The sequence below is a fragment of the Erithacus rubecula genome, assembly GCF_903797595.1.
Source record: "Erithacus rubecula genome assembly, chromosome: 3".
Taxonomy (NCBI): Eukaryota; Metazoa; Chordata; class Aves; order Passeriformes; family Muscicapidae; genus Erithacus; species Erithacus rubecula.
In genome coordinates, this window is record NC_136689.1 from 25,038,462 (window position 1) to 25,061,781 (window position 23,320).

At 34.9% G+C, this 23,320-nt stretch overlaps 1 protein-coding gene across 2 annotated transcripts in view; it reads left to right on the top strand.

Moving 5' to 3' along the window:
* The window catches only part of ANKRD28 (ankyrin repeat domain 28), a 116,047-nt gene that overhangs the window by 73,898 nt on the left and 18,829 nt on the right, over positions 1-23,320 (top strand). For both annotated transcript variants that reach the window (XM_079300147.1, XM_079300146.1), the window contains exons 4-14: positions 1,374-1,444; positions 4,277-4,477; positions 5,139-5,226; positions 7,571-7,713; positions 8,785-8,997; positions 14,811-14,889; positions 15,305-15,419; positions 15,830-15,912; positions 18,276-18,339; positions 19,668-19,736; positions 21,279-21,419. In XM_079300147.1, the coding sequence (XP_079156273.1) occupies positions 1,374-1,444; positions 4,277-4,477; positions 5,139-5,226; positions 7,571-7,713; positions 8,785-8,997; positions 14,811-14,889; positions 15,305-15,419; positions 15,830-15,912; positions 18,276-18,339; positions 19,668-19,736; positions 21,279-21,419 (1,267 nt within the window). The remainder of the gene's footprint in view (positions 1-1,373; positions 1,445-4,276; positions 4,478-5,138; positions 5,227-7,570; positions 7,714-8,784; positions 8,998-14,810; positions 14,890-15,304; positions 15,420-15,829; positions 15,913-18,275; positions 18,340-19,667; positions 19,737-21,278; positions 21,420-23,320) is intronic.

The window sequence follows — 23,320 nt, forward strand, 5'->3', positions numbered from 1 at the left end:
GTTTGAATCCTGCATCAGCTTCTGTGTTCTGTTCTTATGACTGAAAGGCATGGATTGATTAGAAACAAGAGAATTGACTTCAGATATTTGGGTTGCTTGGTGTATAAAACCATGATTTTGTATGCACTGCTGTTTTTCTTGATCAGGTAGGCTGGAAGAGACTTCTTGACTGGTGCAGATCTTGGATCAAAATACCCAGTCTGTCAGTTGAATATCCTGACTTGACCACTTGAGCCACTTTTTTGGCATCTTGTGTCTTACTGGCCTTTCATCCTGTTCTGTTCTTTGCACAGAGAAAACTGCAGTTGGTTCTGACACACCAGTATTATTTTTAGCTTGGGATGTTAATCAGCTGTGGTCATGTAGCATTCATGTTACTGTATTATTCTTTCCAGCAGTATTTCTGAACTCTTTTTTTAAAAAATGTAAGATTTTGTCTAAGCCATCTCTGTAGAATCTCAAAAGTTTCGAAATTAAGATAAGTTTTTTGATAAGTTTTCAATCAGGGTATAAATATCCTACAAGGTTCTATATGTATGTGTGTGTAACAGTAAGATATTAAATTATTAAATTTAATAATTAAGTTTTCTTGTTTGTTGGAGTTCACTGGAAGTTAAGCTGTAGTTCAGCTGCTTCCTTCGGGGGAAAGAAGTTCCCAAATCCTTCTTTCCTTTTATTATTAAGAAAAAAATTAAAATCCAAACCCAGGCTTGAGTCCCTTAGAGATGTTTGTGCAGCTTTATTTCCTGGGGCAGGGACAGCTGTTCCTTGAGTGTGCTTTCAGAAGTAGAGAGGTGTGGCTGTTAGTCTCTCTCATGAAGGGAGGACCAGTGGGTCCTGGGATGGGCTGGGTGACCTGCTGGAGTAGTGAAGATTTGTTCCCAAAGTCCCAGTAGAAGAATCATCCTCATTCTATATACCTGTCCATCAGACATGGCAACCACAAGGAAACTGTAGGTGTGGGGAATAAATGCAGCCTCTTTCTGTATTTTCATAGAGAATTTCGGCTATAATGAGAAACTGAGATTTTTGTTGCTGTGTGAAGGCAAGGAGTTCCATCTTTCCTACACAGCAGCCTTTTATGTGGCTTTGGAAGGGCAAAAGATTATAGAGGATGACCTAGTGTAAAAATATGAGTATATTTTGGTGTGGAAGAATCTTCTTGGTACAGTGTTAAAAGAATTTCCTCAAAGGGTTGACTTCAGCTGGAGAAACGATTTGTTTTCATTTTTTGCATGAAAAATGTGAAGAAGTACCTAGAATAAGTAAATTTATTTTACTAGAATAAATAAATAGTTCTATCTCTGTTCTTGTAAATATTTGTCGTTCTGTAAATATCTTACATTTCTGTTGCTTTTTTTTTTTGGTTACAGGAGCTAGAGTTAATGCCAAAGACAGCAAATGGTTGACTCCTTTACACAGAGCTGTAGCATCTTGTAGTGAGGTATGTTGCTCATTTTTGACTATTTCATGTTAAAAGAAGACATCTCAAATTATCTTCTGGCTGTTGTTCGTTTTTTAAAAAGTGAAGCTTCTCTGAATGCTTGGAATTGCAGAACGTTTTTGCAATGTTTTTTTCTGGCCTTTTGAGGGTATGTATATATGTGTATCTATTGCTTAAGCAGTAAGGAAGGAGGAAAACTAAAACTTTGAGTTCTCAGCTTGGCTGTCTGACTTCCTTAGCAGAGGACTCTGCATGCAGTGTTCTCAAGTCCAGTTTACTTCTCCTAAGGTAACCAGAATGGTTCAGCATGAGGCAAGGACAGATGAATTAAGATTTTTTTGCAGCACAGTCTTTGCATTACTTCTTTTTTTTTACATGCTTGTGTGTTCAGGCATTGAAGAAATAAATGGTCTTATTAATAGCCTGCCAGTGTCTTTTTTTATAAGTCATTAACTATTAGTATTGAATATCACTTTAAAATTTTTAAGTGGAGTGTAGACTGTTTCTTGAAGTCTACCAGTTATACAGTTGTGAGAGTATCATAATGCAAGTAATTACTTGGTCATTGTTTCTCTGTGGTTTTTGTCCTAATAAAAAATTTAAATGCCTGTGAAAGATCAAAACAAACAGAGAAATGCTGAGCTTGTTATGTGGAAGAGTTTATGCAAAACTATCTCCTTTGAGATCCTGGATCAAACTGATGCTCATTTCAGTACGTTTCAAATAAAGGTTTTTATTAGTAAATTTTTGTTTGGGAAGATAGAATTGAATATTTTAGTTTTGACAAGCATTGAACTTCAAGTGTTTGATCCATGAGCTATCAAAACAAGCCTTGTTTCAGTTTTTTCTTTTTAATTCCCTGGATAAATTGCAGTATTTTGTCACTAGCATTAATAGCAAAGTTATGTAGAGATCATGTTATTCAAAAAAACAGTATTTGAAAATGAATCTTCACTGGCGCCTTATTCCCAAATGCTATTTGTTCTTGAGATATTTTTAGTCTGCTCCTCTGGGAGCTGACCAAAGCACCAAATGCTGCATTCTTCAGAGCTCAGAAACAATAAAAGCTCTCCACATCAGTAATGCTTGCAGAGGCAGAGGAGTGCTGCACACACACTGGGTTTAAATGATAACTTCAAGAAATGCAACCATGGTCATGGATGTTTTTTTAAATATGGAAGGTTTTAAACAAAGTATTAATCAGAGGCAAACAATAGAAGTAAACCAGTCAGACACCTGATAGACACTTGTCAGAATTCTGTGTTTATAAACACACTGAGTCATGGGAGCAATATACAGGCCTGGTACATGTAGGCACTGTTTGCTAGCTGACAGACCTATATGGGTTTGGGGCATTGTATGAAAAGCTGTAGTGAAATACTGGATAATGATTTCAGTAAAACATCTGGACTCTTGAAGTAAGGAAAGCTGCCATTAAACAAGGACATTGAAACCTAAAAAAATAGCTGGAATTATGGATTTAGCTGTCAGCTGCACAAATTCCGGCAGCTTCATGTCAAGACAGTCACATTTTTATTTGTGTTTGCCTGCTGTATGTTGCAAATGGAAAAAAAAAAAAAAAAAAAAAAGAAACCCCAAGTAGATTCAGTCATGAAATTCATTAATGCAAATGCACATAAAAATGAGATTCATTATTTTTATACTAATATTGTGATGCTTCCTTCTGCAAAAGGGGTAACAGCTGTTCTGATATGGTATTTCTTAATATTTGGGTTAAAAAAGATTATTAGATAATTAGTTTTTTAAAGTACTACATCTGCTTCAGTTTCTCAGAGAAGACCTATTCAGTTTTCTCATTAAATTACAAGCCTGCAAGGCAGTCTTTTCACTTTTCTGTGTGTTCCTATCTTCTTTTTTTATTGACAGTATGAAAAATTTCAGCATTTTAAATATGATTTATTCTAATATAAATAGGATCAATAGTGACTTAGCATTCTGCCCATAGACCTTGCTATCGTACCACAGTGTAATTCAGAATCTCTAGTAATAATTTGTGGTAACATGTTTGAAATTCAAAGTGGTAATCAATTATTTGTGTGCTCAGTGACTGAGTTGGCAGTCACCAGAAGCAATTAGTGAATGGTGGGAAGGTCACACAGCTGATGCAAAATGCAATATTCATCATTGTGTTGATACTGCCAACATGTTTATTTTTTTATGCATTCTAGTTGTGTGCGCATATTTTAATGGGATTTGTTTATCTTGCTGTAAGAATTACAATCTTATTTGTCAAGTTTTCACAGCTTGTACTTCTAACAAAAGGAAATGAACAATCATTTTGAAAGATGGAATTCAGTGCAATCTTTTAAAACGGTTTTCAGGAGTTTTGCAACGGTATATGTTGAAACTGTTCTGTGACTGTGCATTTGTGGTTCTCTAAATGTACATTTAATAATCTCAACTTTTGCCATTTGTAGACTTGGACAGTTAAAAAACTTTGCTTGGCAGATTGATGGAAATTCATTATCGGTTCATAGTACTTCACTAATCCTTGGCTGAGGATTCCACTAATGGAAGATATCCTAGGATAGTTATTAAACTTTGGAAATCAGTTGGGATGGCAAAACAATTTTCCAAGTGACTTAAGGAACTGGATAAAAGACCTGGAAATGGTTGATTTGGTTATATTATTCACTTCCTTGAGAACATCCACAGGTTTGGATTTACGATAAAGTACAAATCCTAATGTGTCCCAAAGATTGTGTTTGCAAATGAACAAATTATAAAGAGTTGTTTTGCACTGTCCTTAAATCCAAGGCTGTAATTTCTGATCTTTACTAAGTGGCTTGGTTTTTTTGTAAATGCTTCCAGGATGCTGTTCAGGTGTTGTTAAAACATTCAGCAGATGTCAATGCTCGTGATAAAAACTGGCAGACACCCCTACACATAGCAGCTGCAAACAAAGCTGTGAAGTGTGCTGAAGCTTTGGTGCCTCTCCTAAGCAATGTAAATGTGTCTGATCGAGCAGGCAGAACTGCATTGCATCATGCAGCCTTCAGTGGACACGTTGAGGTAAAAGTTAATTTTCTTATCTTCCACTCGTCATTCTGTCCCTTGCAGATGTTTTTGATGTTTCATTATTGAGTTTAAAACCATTTCTCCTCCATTCCCTCAAAAATTCTCAACCCCCATTTTGTATTTGAATTTGTTTTCCATATGTGTCTGTATGCAGAAAAGTTGTGGAAAATAAATGTTACATCATTTAATTGAAAGTTTATACACTAAAAGTATTCACTTTTCTTATGACAGAAGCAAATTTGTCAAATTAAGTGGAGTTAAATTAGTAACAGGTAAATTCAAAATGGAAAAGCCAGGTTATTTTATTGTTGAGTAAATAGTGAACATAGGGAGTATGTTGTCAATGCAATTTAGAAGAAATATATGCAATAAGCTCTGACTCATTAGTCCCTTAGTAATAACCTGAAGATTTAAGAGATTTCATGGCTTTACAATATTTAACTGAGAAGTGTTTTTGTTGACATCAAGTTTTGTGTTCCTTACAATCACTTCATTGTGACAGCTAGTTTTTTCAAACTTATGGAATATTCAAAACCCAACACATTTAAATCCTTTGAAAAAGCATAAATGTTTGTTTTCTTCCATGGCTTTCTCTGTTGAAGCAAAGTTTTTTCCATTATGAGTAGAAGATTTGTATTGTTTTTCTTTATCTCAGATGGTCAGCTTACTGTTGTCTAGAGGGGCCAATATTAATGCATTTGACAAGAAAGACAGACGAGCTATACATTGGGCAGCATATATGGGTATGTACATTTTCGGTTGGTTAATATTGTAGTAATAAAAAAATGTCTCATATTTAGTGGTTTGACATATTTCTAGGAAAAAATATTTTCATTGTAAGCATTAAGGTCAACTGTGTCTGCCAAAAAACATTAATAGTATAGCTCAAATTGCCTTGTAAATGTGTATTTGTGGTGAGGAAAGTCAAATTGTTGGAAAAAGAAAAGCAAGGTAAGTAGTTTTGTTCTTTAAAAAGGAGGAGCTATGTTTTCTAGTCAGTAAGTCTAGTCACAAGTGAAAATTTTTGCAGAAATGCTAAATAAAAAGTAAGCAGATAATTATAAGGGCACCTGAAACAGAGGATCATAACATTGTCCTTGGGGATTGTATTTTCAAAGAATATTTCATCTCTGAATCTACAAATTCTTGCCTCACCCTTCTTATGCCAGGAGTGGATAATTGTTGTCCTCATGGTCTTGATCAATGCTCTGGCAATACTGTCAGAGTAGTGTTCTTCCTTGCCTTTTATCAGACTTAAAAAGAATTGAATATGCCATTCAATTACAAAGTGATCATCACAGCAGTAATGCTCTTATTTAATATTTGAAACGGGGTGAGATTGCACTTCAGGTATTGATACCAGTACTTAAAAACCCTGGAAGTTAAGAACAATCTTCATTATTGATCTAATGTTCTGTCAATATTTTGCATTACTGTTTTTAATGTGCTTATATCTGCAAAGCAATGTCTGTGACAGTCTGTCCAGCCACCTTATTGAATGTGGTTATTTGAAAAATTTTGTTGAATGAAACTTGTACATGAAATTTCAGAGAACTGACAAGTGTCAATGAGAGGCCAGAGACACCTTCTGTCTCATGCTTGCCTACATGAGAGAATTCTTGTATTTTGCAGATAAGCTACATTTATTCCAATTTTAATCAGTGCTATTTTGTAGGCTATTTGCAGGGAACTCTATTAATGAACAGTGTTTGGGCAGAAAAAATGTAATTTAACTGATGTCAATCTACCTAAATTTCCTTGAAGACAATAGCAAAGAAAAAGCTTTAGAAAGTAAAAATAATTATGACATTCTCTCTCACAATTTAGAGCCATTGTACATTGCTCCAATTGTTTGGAGAAAACCTTAAAAACTTTTCCACCATGTAAAACTGACCATAAAATAAAAAAGTCATTCTTTTCGTCACTCTGCTATAAATAACTTTCTAGGGTTATATCCATTGTTTTGCTTCCTTCCTGCTTTTCCCCCGGCTCCATTGCTGTCCAGCTGCAAAGCTGCAGCTGAAATGGATTCACAATCCTGTGTGCTGGTGTTGCCCTCACTGGTGCACAGGGATCTCTCTGCAGCACTTCTCACATCAAGTACCTTGCTCTTCTGTTTGAGAGTCTTCCACTGATTGCTGTTTGCCTTTTCAATGCAGGTCAGGGGGGGTTTTTTTGGCTTTTTATCTTCTCTTTGAAGTTTTTTCTGCTAGTGTTCTGTTCACTGTCTCTATTCCTTTCACTGCTTTCTATATCTTCTGTGCTTCTGTCTCTCTAGCAGGGGTGGATGTTGGTGTTGGGGTCCCTGGCCCAAAGCTGGCAGTGAGAGCACTGCCCACCACTTCAGGGTGGGCCCCCTGCCCACTCTTCTCTTTATCACCTGGAACTTCCCCCATGCCATGCCTTCCTCATTATCCCAACTCTTATTCTTACTCTCCTTCCATTGTCTTAGGAGAGCAGTTGATGCTTTTAAATTACTGCAGTTCCTCAAAGACAATCTGAGTCAGTCTTAAAAATGCAGCTTTACTAAATCCTGTATGATATGGCTTAACATTTTAGATGCTTTGTGGGTAAAGAGGGCTGGATCGGGGGGATATATTTTTGAGTAAAAGTAGAATATTTTCTTCTTTTCACGTGTGCATCAATTTTTCAACGTTTCTGCCTGGGATTTAAAAGTATTAATGGAATTGGGGTGATGGTGGAAGATTGATAGTCTCATTGACTCTCAAGTTAATGTAAATTTGTGGTAAATATTTAATAATCATAAAGTTACTCGCCTCTAGTTCTCAAGTCTTCAAAAAAAAAGCTTCTTTTTAAGCAGGACACAGGATTGTGTTTTGAGTAAACAAATTCATTTTTATAGTGTAAATGTTATGATTGTTGGGTGGGGTTTGTGGATATGATTATTTTATGTTGCTTTTATAGTTCATAATAGGTTTAGAGAAACAAGAACAATTCTTTGTTTTCCTTGTTAGGTACAAAGGAATAATGTCTTGATCATATTATAACTATTGTAGAATTAAGTTTGCAAGCCTGTATTGGTTAATAAAATACAATGCTTCATTTTATTTGTCATTATCATTTTAGGTCATATTGAAGTTGTGAAATTACTCGTGACCCACACAGCTGAAGTGACATGCAAAGACAAGAAGTCATACACACCCTTACATGCTGCAGCATCTAGTGGGATGATTAGTGTAGTCAAATATCTTCTGGATCTTGGAGTCGATGTAAGGAAAAATAAAGTTAAATGGGAAATATTTTTTAATTGTTTGAAATGCTCTTGTTAGTAGCACATTGTTTATTTAGGGATAGGTTAGGATATAATGAAAGTATGTGAAGGGACATCTCTGGAAATGAAACTTTTTCTTTTCTAAACCTCCATTTCTGCATTAAAAGTAAACCTCCTTAAGAGCCTTGCAGATTTTGCACAATAATTTGAAAAGAAATGTGTATTTAGTAGGGCTTTTTGTTTATTTGATATTTCTTGCTTTTAATTCATTGGACTGAAAGTCAGGAAGTAGGAATTCCGATCCTAGCTTTGCCACACAATAATTTTTGAAGTGCAGGAAATTAAATGCTTTTGCCTCAACTGGTAAAATATACATGGAACTGAATTTCCTACATGACATAAATTTTAGATAATAGTAAAAATTGTGACAAACTTCAATAGTGCAGTGAGACAATATTAATACTGAAATGCAAAATAAATTAAAACGTTCTACTGTACCTGCCTGTAGAAAATGTGTTAACAGTAAACTGTGAAACTGTGTAAGGTATCTACATTGTGAATCACAATCTTAGTCTTGCAAGGCTGGGGATTGCAACTCAAGCTCTACATTGAGAAGTAGATCAGAATTCAGTGTCATGTTGTATACAAGAAATTCTGTTTCTATATGTGCACACACACACACACACACAAAGGCTCTTTGACCTCTGTTTTTAATGAAAACTTGAAATTCTGTTTTATAGAGGTCTGTGCTATGCTTTGTGTGTAGTATCTGTGCAAATTGCCACAGTGGATATTTTTGGCATGTGTGGGTTCTCTTAAGTTGCATACAGGAAACTGTTGTGGAGACAATTGGAGGAGGTTGGCTTGCTTGTAAAGCAATCATACTCTTCCCCAGGACACAGATCTCAATCAAAATGCATATCCAAACCTTGCTTTTAATTTCTGGTTTTGAAGAGTTCCAAAATATAATCTCATGACATGAGATTTTTATTTTGTTAGAATTAAATGCTGCATTAAGTACAGCTTTTTGCCTGCTAAATAATCTTGTTTTTTTTCTTTTCTCTTCTAGATGAATGAGCCAAATGCCTATGGAAATACTCCTCTCCATGTAGCTTGTTACAATGGGCAAGATGTTGTAGTGAATGAACTCATAGACTGTGGTGCTAATGTCAATCAAGTGAATGAGAAGGGGTTTACACCTTTGCACTTTGCTGCTGCATCAACACATGGAGCCTTGTGTTTAGAGCTCTTGGTCTGCAATGGAGCAGATGTAAATATAAAGGTAGGTGTATCCAAAGCCATTCATTCACCCTTGAAAATGCTGTACATCTTTATCAGAGGTAGTGTTTTCAAAAATACTTGTTTTGATAACATGGAGAGGTTCTCTCTCATGGATGGAGTATTTGTAAAGTACTACAGTAAAAGTGAGCCAATATGTCACCTCAAGAAACTTGATCTGAATTCTAGAAATCTCAGTGGGATTTATTATATAGCCTAAAAGGATGAAGAAAAATGATAATATTGTCTGGTCAATCTCAATTGCATTTAAATGTCAGAATTCTGCATGCTTTGTTTTCCCTAGTCTAGTTATATAAGTAAGAGCAAATAATTTGAAGAAAATGCAAAAGTACATATTTTTCTTATAAATAAATAATGTGAGGAAAATCAAGGATATTTCAGTGAAATGTGTATGACCTGGCTAATTGCTGGAGCAGTTGAAGAGATGATAATGTATGATCTTAGGATCTAATCAGTCAGGATGATTTGGGAAGAGTGTGTTAAAAATACAAATATAAATAGATCAGGCCAATAGAGAGTCTTAAACAGCTGGTGTTTTAATTACTCCTGCAAAATTGTGTGAGCAGAGTCAATATACATTTTTGCATCTCTGATCACAAGTCTTGGACTACAGAATATTCCTTAGATTACAGGCTTGTTGAGGGCAGAAGTTAAAACAAGCAAGCTTCAAAGGAGACTATAACCTATATCTTCTATTTTCTTCTCCAATGTGTAGGGTAAGGTCTTGAGATGTGTGAGAAAGATGTAAGACCTTCTGGTGTGTATTATGTTGATTTTTACTCTAGTAATGAAAACTTAACTGAGTTCAGAAATATTTAGTGTCAGTGTCTGGTGTCTTGCCAGGTTTAGCTGAGGGTAGTGGTAAATGGTTACATGGAATGAAGAGTCCAAGGTTCCTTATGGCAAAATGTCTGGTTGCCTGAACTGTAGTATGAAGAGAATTATCTTTTGCTTAATTTCTTGAAAGAATAAATGGAAAAGAAATCTGCTTAATAGGTTTCTGCTTAAATTTCAGCACAATCTGTGCAGGAGGTGAATGTTAAAGTAGCTGATATTTCTGTTAAAAATCTTAGGATTTGTGGTTCACTTCATGTAAACCAGTGATTTTTTTACAGTGATTCAAGCTGATTGTCAGCTAACTAATTCCGAAATGCCATTTTATATCTATGGTTAGTACAAAACTCATAGCCAACTGAAAATTTGGGAGTAGTTTAAAAATAAGCTCTTTGATGTGGAAAAATGCTAAAGGTATGTTCCTACTCACTGTTACATATATTTAGATGTGCAGCTCATTTAATGAAAATAACTCAGTTGTGGAAAACTTCATCACCAAAGTGCCCTGCAAAAGTAAGGAGCTGTGTTACAGGGTTTATTGCCAACTTGTCCTAAAATATCCAGGTCACAGTCCATTTATTTTTGTTGCCAGCTTTTTGCTCTGCATAATGTCCCAGGGTGCATATGACTGAGTGTTCAGTGTTGCAGTGCTGGCTGACTTTTGTCCTACATTTTTGGAACATAATTTTTCAGTAGAGTGTGATCTACCATGCAAATAATCCCACAATGTTAAATACACTATTGATTGTATTTGTGTATTACTCACACAAATAAGAATGGAGAAGAGTTTATAGCACCTTCCAGTACCTGAAGGGGGCCTACAGCAGAGCTGAAGAGGGATTTAGTGCAAGGGCATTGAGTTACAGGACATGAGGAAATAGCTTCAGACTTTGAGGGTAGGGTTAGATTAGATATTACTAAGAAATTCTTTACTGTGAAGGTGGTGAGGCACTGGAACAGGTTATCCCATCCCTGAAAGTGTTCAATGCCAGGTTGGATGGGGCTTTGAGCAGCTTAGTCAAGTGGAACTCTACCCATGCTAGAAGGGTTGGAACAAGATGATCTTTAAGGTCCCTTTGAACCCAAACTCTTCTATGATAAATATTAACAAGCCAAGAATTGCTGTTCTAAATTCAGGGCTGCAAGGTTTCATGATTTTGTGCATATTTCTGATGTAGAATAAAGAAGTGGGCAGGGCTCCATTTCAAAAACAGCATTAGCTTTAACAATGGGCCGGTTGTAAATGTATTGATTTTGCACTTATCAAAATTCTTAAGGGCAAAATTAAGCAATTAGGGCTGCGTAGGGATTTTAAGCAATTATAGCTGGAAAACAGCATTTATCCCTGGTTTCCTCATCAAGGTGTTCCTGTTGTAATTGTTAGTAGCATTTCTCTGGATTTATACCAGTATGACTGAATTTGGCCTGTAAATTTGTACCTGAAGGCGTGAACAGCCTTACTTTGCATATGAAAACTTAGCACTTGCACTGTGGAAAACTGCAAGAACTGAAGCAAAAGAAAATAATTACTAAGTCAACTTCTACTTCCCTGGAAAGGCCTATAAAGATAAAGCTTGGATTTAATCAGGAGAACAATCCCTAAAAAAACCCCAGAATATCTTGTGTAACTAAGAATGAATTGTGGATTTAAAATGAGATGAGATTAGGGTGTCCTTACTAAATGTTTATTGAAACAAAGCCTGTTCATTTTCCAAATAGTGAGGCTGGAGTTCAAAGTATTTTTTAAAATTGCTGTAAGATCTATCTTTCATCATAATTATGTTGCTTGTGTAAGCTGATTCAATCATTTCCTCCCATGTGCAACTGTTCCTGTGATGTTAGAGGTAAGAGAGTGGATTGGATGGTAATTTAGATGCAGACTTGACAGTCCTATTAAATCGCTTCCTGCTGTGGATGACTTAGTGGGGAGAGCAAAGGGGAAGCACTCTTACTCTTGATGGCAGATAGAGGGGAAGTTCTTGTGCATCTGTGAGTGCTGGCCTCATCTCAAGAAGGGATTATGTAGCAGAAGATAATAGAACAGTAGAAATATGTTATATGTTTTTTATCACCTCTGGACATAACTTCCTATTTTTTTTCATAGCCTTGTCAGTATCCACTGTAGAACAGTGAATCTTATTAAGTATTGCTCGTTACTGCAGCACTCCCTCCTCACTATTCAGGATTTCCATGCATGGAAGAACACATTCAAATAAGCATGTAATGGGACAGTATTAATTGTTTTATGGACCCCATTGCTGCTTGAAAATTCAGTGACCTAAATAGAAAAAGTTTTTTACTTCCATTGATGGTACAAGAACATGAGAATTTTTGCTAGGGGGGAGATTTCTTTTAGAGGAATGCTGTGATGTGATAGACCCACATTTCCTCTCCCTCAGTGAAGCTCAGTAGTCTGGCTACAGTTATTATGTGAGTAATCACTCAATAAGACACCTTGTGCTGTGTATTATTTCTGTCTGATAGCAATTACTGTTCATAGCAAATTTGCTATGATCTAAGTATTTTGTGGATGCATTTTCTCTAATGATAGAGGAGATTTGGGTGATTTCTTTCCTATTACCACATTTAGCTGAGTTTCAGTGAAGACAACAAAAGTTATCAGTAACCCATATCTGTCCCCTGTCATGTGCTGTGATTCTGCCTCATCTCATTAAATCATACAGTTGTAGTTAGCTTGATATTTAGAGAGAAAACCTTAAAGACATAAAGAAAAGGAAATGGAAGCAAGGTTTACAAGATATCTCCCTGCTTCTGTAGTCCAATCTCCTGGCATCTCAGGAAATACTGATTTGCTAATAGAGCCTTGATATTTCATTGCTACTGGTTCTAGTCCTATATATCCTTTTCTAGTGATAGTGTCTTAGAAGGGAATTCTGAATGAATCTATACTTAGCAGTTCAGCTTCAAGGTGGGAATTGTCTTCTTTTAATGTTTTACCTGTTCTGTGTTTATATGTTGATAGACAATTGCATGTTGTGTTATTCCTAGGCTGGAAAGGAACCTGAGACTGTTAGACACGAGAGAGGCACTCTCATAAAATCCTTGTCTTAGAAATCTATGTTAAATGCATTTTTAAGTAAATTTGAACAAAGTAAATCTAAAAATCTCTTATTGATTGTACTGTGTTTTTTCAATCATAAGTGGAAAAATATTCTGCAGCTTATTTTGCTGTTCTTTACAAGATCTCACTAAAAGTTTTCTTGTGGGGGTTCTCAGTTAACAGCAGTGCTCTTCAGTTTCTAATATTGTCACCTTAGGTTATTCCTATGTTTTTGTAAAGTGCATCATTAGATCTATATTTTTTCAGCTCCATCTTCATCCTCTTCATTAGCTTTCCTTTGAGATACAGATTTATCCTAAGCCAGAAATACTGTGGGCTACTTTTATCTGAGCCCTGAAATTCTTCTGTCTGTTACTTCAGTAAGCTTATTTTATATGATAATTTTTCTTTAAATTAATAGATTCTACAGATTCTTCAGGTTAAAGAAGGATAGAAGTGAGGGGTGAAAAAGTCAACAGATGTCTAACAGTTGTTTGAAAGCAATAGGACACAGAGGCTGTTAATGACTGGATTAAGAGGCGAGAACTAAACTGTAGGGAGAAAGAGGAAAGAAAATTGGAGCATAGAGGTTGCCTGTGGAAGTTGTCACTTATGGTGTGTTCATCTGGCTTTTTCTTAAGGCTTCCAATGACAGAATTAAAATTGATTGTCTAATTTGTCAGGAGAATTCCAACCCAATTTTCTGTGTTTATTTGCATCTCCTATGGATATGTGGATATTGTCTTTTTTAGTTATTTATGGTCAAAGAAATCTGGAAGATCTGGAGATAACTTGACTTTCCTTAGCAAGTATTTTATTTCTTTATGAAGGTCTGAGAAGACAGTGTTTCACATAATTGCACTGTTATGCTGCTCAGGGCAGTGACACAATGAAAAATTCCATATCCATCTCTAAAAAGGTCTCCAGCAGACTTTTAGTACCACATCCATAGTACTATGTCTATTTGGTGCCAAAGGGAGAGTAAAGATGGGAAGACACTTTTGCATATGATCAGCAGTTTGTGATATTTCAATACATATGTTCATATCATATATTTCCCTGACATCTTTGTCTAATTTAACTTTGTGTTTTGTGAACACAGATTTTTTGAGTGCATGTGTTGAATGTTTTTCTTCCGTAAAGCTTTCCCATTACCTGTAATAAGTAGAAGTGGAAAATTGTTCCAAATAGCAACAGAAAAAATAGGTTTGTAAGTGCATTGAGACTGAGCTGTTAAAACCTGAAGTTTCCCTGTTGGCCGGTTTCTAGGGTGTCTTTACTGGGTGAATGACTAAGTGCACATTTAAGATGTGCATTTCAAATAACTAGCAATGTATAGTACCTAGTAGGGTTTAATAGTTCTATCCTAGGATTACTTGTGTTTTATGATAAATTGCTTGCAACCATCACTTTACAAAAATTCCCAGGAAACACATGAGCTTTGTAATGTGTTGTCTTCTAATATAATGTGTAAACCTCTCTAATAAATACACCTACTTTCTTTCAAGAAAAAAAACTTAAAATATTGTTTTGTTTCAGCCTTGGGAAGGGAAGGAGTTTAACATAGGCTTGTTTCTGAAATTGTGTGCTGTAATCATCCTCTTGAGAGTTTTTATCTTAAGGACATAAGTGTGAGTGAGTGGGTATCCCTGAGTTGTCACTTGCAGCTGGAAGAGTGACTAAGGGAAGCTCTTGTGGAAAGCTTGCCATGTCATGCTGATTTGTCATTGCCAGCATCTGTCTGGCAAAAGAACGTAGAAATTATTTAAAGGATGGAGTATAGAGAGAAAAGAAGAAATGTCCTCTTTGTTTTTGTTTTTTTTGGGTTTTTTTGTCAGTTCTGATTAATTGCCATTACTGGCCATAAGTAAACATGGGATTTATTTTTTTTTCTTTTCCAGAGTAAAGATGGAAAAACACCTTTGCACATGACAGCAATCCATGGTAGATTTTCAAGATCCCAAACCATCATTCAAAATGGTAATAAGGGAGAGGGAGTATTTTTTTCATCAGCTTTCCAGTTTGGATGTTTTCATCCTTTTGTATTGGTAACAACATGCTGAGTCTGAAATACTGGGCAGATGTCTGTCCAGTGTCTAGTAATAATAGTGGAGTCTGGCATATTGTTTATAAATTTTGATAAGTTACACTGGTAAACCATTTATTTTTCAGCATGTAGGAATATATATATATATTTGTTTTCCATAACCCAGGTTGTAGAGAGTTTGTTACATAATAAAATGCTTTTCTCGACTACTGAAATCTATATAGGTTTAAAATCCAAACTAGTCAATCACTGACAATAACATTGCTTGAATGATCATCAGTGCTATTTTTCTAATAAAGTATTTGTGTGCCTACATATACCCTTACTAATTAATCCTCTTTATTATAGGAGCTGAAATAGACTGTGAAGATAAGAATGGAAATACCCCTTTGCACATAGCAGCTAGATATGGCCATGAGCTATTAATCAACACTCTGATTACGAGTGGTGCTGACACTGCAAAGTAGGTAACTTTACTGACATGATTGCAAGCTGACATAGTTTAGAAGTGTATTTATGAAGTTAACTGAACTCATACAATTTTTAATATCATCAATTTGCAATAGGAAATACTTTATTATATTGTATTGTACTTTTAAGTAGCCAGTCAGTACATCACAATTTGTACCAAAACAAAGAGAAATGGAGTTTTCTGTAATGTATTTGAAATAAAACTCTGAAAGCTTTAATAGGCTGTTGCACTGATAATGCATGCTGATAGCTTGGAAGGAAGTGTTTAAGATGTGAAGTTAGCTCAGTATTCTAATTAGGTGATTTACTGAAGCCACCATGCATGTGCACTTTGGCACACAATCATGTTTGTTTTATTTTAATTGTAATGAAACTGTGATGCCTGATTATGGTGTATCTTAGGCGGGGTATACATGGGATGTTTCCTCTCCATTTGGCAGCATTAAGTGGATTTTCAGACTGCTGCAGAAAGCTCCTCTCATCAGGTAGGATACTCTTTTAAATTTTTGCAAGGTGCTTTTTACTTAATTTTTTATTTCACAGAATAGCTTTTAATTAAATTTTAGTTTAGTGATACATAGAAATCCTTCTAGTTTACTAGTACCTTGGGGTCAATGCTTGTTTTTTAATGGGCAGTCCATAGTTAAAGTGAATGCAAAGTTTTGGAGACATAAGTTTAAAAAAATTAATCCAAATTTTAATAATACATTTATCATTTCTTTAATATTGTGTTTGTGCATTTCAAGTTGGCCATAGAGGTGGGATGACTGGTTTAGACCATAATGAAACTTGAGGAGAAAGACTGATAATCTTTTTTATTGCTTCATGGAGCATCCAATTTCTAATCCATGATGTCTTTAGCTTAAAACAGATCAGTCTTTTCCTGTCTATTCCTGTACTGGGCACCTAATAGCTCTGAAGACTCTGTGGACTGATATATTAAGAAACTGTTGCATTGGTATTGTGTTGTTTATCAAATGCAATGCAAACTGCACTTTTCTTTTGATGTTTGACTCTTCCCTGAAGATGTGGATGTTGGAAGGTCATTACTTCTCTTATTGGCCAGAGTCTTATGTGAATTATGAGCTCTTTGAACCATTGCAATTCTGAGAAAGTCAGTTTATCCAAATGAAGCTTCTGGAGCAGAAGAGGAATAAGAATAAACTAAATGGTTCTGTATTAATCTGAAGACACTTAATGTTTTTTTGAAAAAAGATAACTGGGGAGGAAAGAGTTAGGGAAAACAGTAAGAAGATGTTTCTCCAGCTTTATGCTGTTTGTTAGGGAAGCCTGGGAGACGAACTAGAGGATTATAACTAAAGCTACCTACTGGTAAGGCTTTTTATTTACTGTCCTGCCATGGGCAAACTTGTGAGGATTCACCTCAGGAAAGAGCTGTCCAATACTTATATTGAATATTTCAATTGGATGTGTTCAAAATGAGGGATAGTGGCTCTTTCTCCTTCCAACACGTGCTATGGAGCTGGCTGTGCCCTTACTGGAGTTTCAGTATGACAAAGGAAATCATGTGGAGGACTTGCAAGTGATTGCTGTGGCTTTTTCACAAACTGAGGAAACTTGGATGCAAATCTAGCCTGAAGCAGATAAGAGTCAGCCTTCAGGCTAGAAAGACTAGATACTGCTTAGAGCTTTCAGGATGTGCTCTTGGTATGGGGATTGGTATGTGCAGAGCAAGTCTCCATTTGGGGTTGGGAGATGTCTCTTTTGTGTAAATTAAAGATCTCTGATTTTTAAATTAATTAATATTCCTGTGCAAATCTTAACAAAATCTCACTAATCTGCCTTGTTCCAGTACTGAATGACATTCAAGTAGATAGTGATGGTAGACAAGCAACTTAGGGATGTGGAAAGGCATCAAAGGTTGTTCTTCAAACCAAACTAATAAACTCTCCTAAATTATTTGGTATAGAACATTCACTATTGTAATGGGTAAGAGCATGGTGGTGCATACAAAACCTCTTCTAGGGGATATTGAATAGGAAAACAGTCTTCAAATAATAGTGTTCTTGAATAACAGGTCTTGTGTTGTTCATTATCTATTGTTGTTGAACAGTTCTTAAAAGGAAAAAAGAAAAGCCAACATTCCCAGGTACTTCAGCTGCAGATCTAGTAAATAAATTACATTACACAAGAGCAAAACTCTCATGAGAGAATAGTAGTTTTCTCAAACCAAAAATGTAGCTTTGAAACCTGATTTAAACAGTAATCTTTCTGTCAAAATACATGGTTAGATATAGAATTACCCAGTAAAAGCTTGTGGTCTTGGATTTCAAGTTCCACAGCTAAGTCTTTTTGGAAAGAGAAAACTACAGTGTTCTGTAAAGAGCTCCTCTGTAATTGACTGCTATTTGCAGCCATCACTCCAACTCTCTAAAGTTCTTTCTTTGGGACTAAATCACTGAACTCAGGGATAAAATTTAAGTAGCTCCTATATTTTATAATCCTGACGTCCCAAAAAATTAATAATCTCTGCACAACAATGATAAATTCTAGTGTATTCTTAAATTTTCATATAACTTGCATATATCTTATATTCAGTAGTAAAAGGCACTAAAATATTAGCAGGTAAGTAGAATGAGAAAGAACACAGCCTCAGTGCAGCTATTTTTCTTTTACCTTACCTGTTTCAGTTTTATTTAAATGCCTGTTTTTCAAAACATTGTAAATAGCAAGGGCATGTTTCAAATTAAGTATTTTTTAATGCTTGAGTGCTCTTTTGCAAATAGCTGTTAGGTTTGCTTAGCAAGCATTTCTCTTAACAGCAGATGACAGCAGTTTCGTGAAAGGTGATGTTACATACTGATTTTACAAAATATTTGCTTTGTAGGTTTTGACATTGACACACCAGATGACTTTGGCAGGACTTGTCTTCATGCAGCTGCAGCTGGAGGGTGTGTAAAAAAACATCCATGCTTTCATATTCAGTGTTTCTTTTTCAATTTCTGGTCATTTTTGTTCTTTTTTTTCTATTGTCTCCTTTCTATTGTTTTTCCTGCCCTCTCTCCTTGGAACTTATGTAAACATGAAAATAACTTCAAGATGGAGTCTATCTGCAAAGAAAAAATTAATTAACTGTTCAACTTAATAAGTCATTGCTGGTGTACAGTGTCCAAGTATCACCAGCCTTACCATAGCTTTATGTTTGGGGATGAACTGATTCTTTTTTTTTTTTTTTTTTTTAATTCCCACGGATGATGATAAAATTTTTAGAATTTACAGCATTCATGATGGCGTGCCCACCTCAGATCACTGTGGGACATGAGATAGAGAACAGCAGCTTTGGAAAATTTGTTTTTACCAAATCCATAAATACAAGGTCAATATAAATAAACTAAAAGCAATAATTAAATTCCAGAGTATAGGTGGATGAAGTAGTCAGAACTACTTGCTCATCACTTGAGTTGTGATCCACATTGATTATTGATTATTGTTATTGTATTGTAGGTTTTCTATAGCAGAAACTCAAAATTGCCTGGAAGATTTGGGTAATAAATTTCATGATACACTTTGTGGGACACAAGAACTCCATAATATTGATATTTTATTTTTTCTGTTTGAATGTTGCTTAAGTAATACTGTTAAGTAATCATTCTAAGTCAAAAGTCTTTGCTAGATACATCCTTGTTACAAGTGAGAAAGGTTAAAATGTTATCTTTTCATATAAAAACCAAAGAATTTGTGACACATTCCCTCACTCATCTCCAGTTTAGCAAAGTTACCAAAAATAGTGTTTAAACAATAAACAATACAGCACATCTATTATGATGATTATATTTTATTGAAAATTGATTAGGCTAAAAAGTAAAATATATATGTCTCAACTTACATCTGGCCTTAAAAAATATGCAGTAAAATCTTGCCTCTGTGCTGGAATCCTGGTAGCAAAAGCATGTGACATGCAGGTGTTATTTTTTGTTTGTTTATAAGATTTGAATTTTTAATTGCATTAGGTTCATATTTATGTGCTTTATGCATGCCATTTGGTATCAATTAAATTTATATATGTGGTCTTGAAATAATTTATATTCTTTATTTGGTCCAGAAATTATGGAATCTATTTTGAATACAGAAATGTATATACCAAAAATTCCACATTATAGTTCAGTTCCATTAAAACTAACATATGAGATGTACCTGTGTAGCAGTTCTGATATTTGTAGAGGCCAATATTAAGGAAATAAAGTTTGCAATCACAAGTAATAATGTATTAATTTAATAGGAATTTGGAGTGCCTAAATCTTCTGCTAAATACTGGTGCAGACTTCAACAAAAAGGACAGATTTGGAAGGTAAGATATTCCAGATTTTTATGTTGGAAAGGGCTGTTAAAAGTATTGCAGTGGCAGCTTATTGATATGTGTCCAAGTCTGTGTCCCAGTTTAAATGTTTTTTAATGATATGATGTCACTAATAAACTATGTTTCAGCATATGTTCTCAAAAGTCACAAACATATTTTGTAACCCTGTTTTGTTAGGTAGGTGTTTAGTCTTATTTTTAAAGAATGAATTTCCCATTCAACTGTAATTTTATGACCTTTTTTCCTTATAACATGGATTTAATGTGTTTAAATTGCTCTCTTCCAAGGACATTACTAATGTTTTCCAAATAATGTATTAGTCAAATCTATAAATCTGTGTCTGTTTCTAAGATCTTTTATTAAAATACCCAGTATTTTATTATAACTGCTTCACTTTTTCCCTTTCATGATATCCATCCCTTTCTGTTTCCCTGTTTGAGCTCTGAACTCTTTTGGAATGATATTAATTTCTATTTTTAGGATAGGATTATTTAAGTTTAGATGGCAGGATCAGTACTCATGTAAAATCTCACATCACATAATGGAAAATATGATTTTCTGGGATGTGAAAAGCAGGAGCAGGACTTAAAGAAAAAGTTATGGGTCCAAATTGTATTTTGCTTTAAATTCCACTTCCATTATTTCCTGAGAAAGAAACAACTCTCTGTCACAACTTTTGTCATTGAAACTGGGGATTTCCTTTTGGTTTGGTTTGGATTTTGGTTTAACATTTATGTTGTATAGAGCAATTTTTTCTGCAGATGGAAAATATTGGTTTAAAATGGAGAGAAATAGGAAAAAGAAATTTTAAGGGAGAGGAAAGAGCCTGTCTCCTCAAAATCAAGATATTTATAGCAGCAGTCTCTTTTTAAAAATAGAAAATGGAATTCTGAGTCATATTGGTCTTTTTAAAATTTTAGCTAAACTGGCATATTTAGAGATTGTTTATGTATTTCAAGCTGGGATGACTTTTCTCTGAGATTATACATCAGTAGTAATATTTCATGATTTTGTTACAAGAAGTCAAGATATATTAGTGCCTTCGCTGTGTCAGTATAGATAAAAATAAATAATAATGTTTTTCTCTCAGGCACAATTGTGATTTGTTTAATATAAATGTCTGTTTGTGCAATTGTTGTATTTTATTCGTGCTATATTTAGTTGTTGTTCAGTTTTTGATTTGTCCATATTTTTCCACGTGGCTTAAAATTATCTAACAGAAAAAAGTATTTCTAACATAAACCAGATTTCCCTCTAAGTTTACACAAGAAAATTCACTTTAAGCTTCCTTTAATATGAAGTTTGTTAATATTTTGGCTGTCAAATAAATATGCTGTATATTGTTCAGCATTGTTAAGTGGTCTGTAGAAAATAGCCCCATTCTTAGTACTGTAATGATGCATTCTTCACCACAAATACTTATTTAAAAATGTAAGGAGGATTTAAGTTTCACTTTATTTTGCTTTTTCTGTCTCTATAATATTATTTTGCTGTTATTTACCATTGTACTTTTTATTTAAATGTGTACTAAAGAACTCCACTCCATTATGCTGCTGCCAATTGTAATTATCAGTGCCTGTTTGCCCTTGTGGGATCTGGAGCTAGTGTGAATGACCTTGATGAGAGGGGTTGTACACCTCTGCACTATGCAGCTGCATCAGACACAGATGGGAAGTAAGTGGCATGCTTTGTACTAAAGCCTTTCTCATTAGGAACGTTGGAGCTGTGAATTTTGTGTGTGTTCTGCCTTCAGATTTGCCAAATGCATTTCTTGTATGTTTAAGCATTAAACTTGACAGTGGTGTGTGCATTGTATATAAAAGATTTTATGTAAAAAAAAAAGTTCAGAGGAAAAAAATGAACAACAGGGAAATGTATTGTAAAAATTGTATATCCTATAATGCAGATTTCCTAAATCAGGAATTAATTGGGAATAGAGTTCTTAATCCCATCTGCTATGTAGTGGTTGAATAAAAATCCTTTGTGGGGTTATTAAGCTGGTTATGGGCAGTAGGATCATCTTGCCTTAAAATCAAATTCCAATGAAGGATGGATATTAACTTGGTATTTCAATATAAGATGCTTTATCTATTTGATGTTTGAGTAAACCAGAGTTGTAATGCCAAACATGACTATCTCTTGATGGTGTAAATTTTTATGATGTAGTTACACTTAAAGAAATGCATCCAGAATCTTTCATAAATCCACTGATCTCTTACATCTATTTATTTTCTAATCAAAGGTCATATTTGTCATATTTAACATATTTGTTAATGACTTAAATGCTTATGTGCAAAGCATTTGGTAGCTCCAAAGTGGTGAGTTTACATAAGCTCCAGACATTGGATATATTGAGGAGACAAGAAAAGCATCACTTTTTGTGCACACACTCCAATGTGCAGGTCATGGTGTGCAGCAGCACATTCCACATGCACACTGTGACACCTTCCCTGGAGAAAGTGCTGCTTCATGCCAAATCATCTGTTTTTAATACAGCACCTTTTAAAGGGTGAGGCAGCAATAGGAATTAGGTGACATAGGATTTGAAGGCTAAATAAAGAATACTTTCATCGCCATTTAACTTATATATGAAGAATGTGCCTTTTTTATGTAAAGCTGAATTTCAAAATTAAATTGTCATTGCTTTTTAGAAGTAATTTCAATTCCTGCAGCAGCTTGCTGAGATAATTTTACTTTAATTGCCCTCTTACAAGTTGAGCTAGGATTAATTTTAGCTTCACAGTTGCTCTGAAAACCTCTAAACTGTAATAGTTTTTCAGATGACATCGTTTTGCCATCTGTCTTAGAAAAGGCACAAGCAGGAATGGTGATGACAATACTGCAGAGCTTTGTGAGGTAACTCAAAGCATCATCTCAGGAACCCACGGGCTGTTGCTGTTTGGGTCTCTGGAAGACTGGCTGAAAAGCTGAATGGCCTGAGGGGAAGCTTTTTATATTGATGCACCAAGATGAGTAGTAACAGCTGGAAAACCAGTACTGCTCAACTCATTCAAAACAGGAATGAAGTTAAAAATGATTACTGAAGTTGGAATATAAGGCCTAGGAAAAAACATGTCAGGAAGCCATCTAGATAAGATGCAAAAGGTATTTATACGCAATTTTATGGTCTTTGTTCAGACATCTTTAAAGATGGATTTTAGAGACAGGGATATTTTTGTTGAAAATTATTTTCCAGTTTATTCCTGTTTGAAAGTATTTTGTATCTTTAACAAATGCTTTTGATCTGGAACAAACACCAGGAAGCCCCATTTTGCCATGAGTAGAGAGAGAAGCATGATTTTAGAATGATGTAGAATAAACCACATCTTAGAGGACAAAAAAAATGCTGTGTCTGTTTATATTTTTCTGACAGACAGTATGCCAGAAATATATGGGAAATAAATTTAATTTACTTGGGCTTTCAGAAAGTTTGATTAATCTCCTCTTTAAGAGACCTGTTGAGGACAGTTAAGTATGCAAAAGATGCAGAGGTAATCTCTTTCTTGGATGCAAAAAAACCATCAAAAATAATTATCTGGTTTGCACTGGAAAGATTGGGTACTTGGGGATTTTTA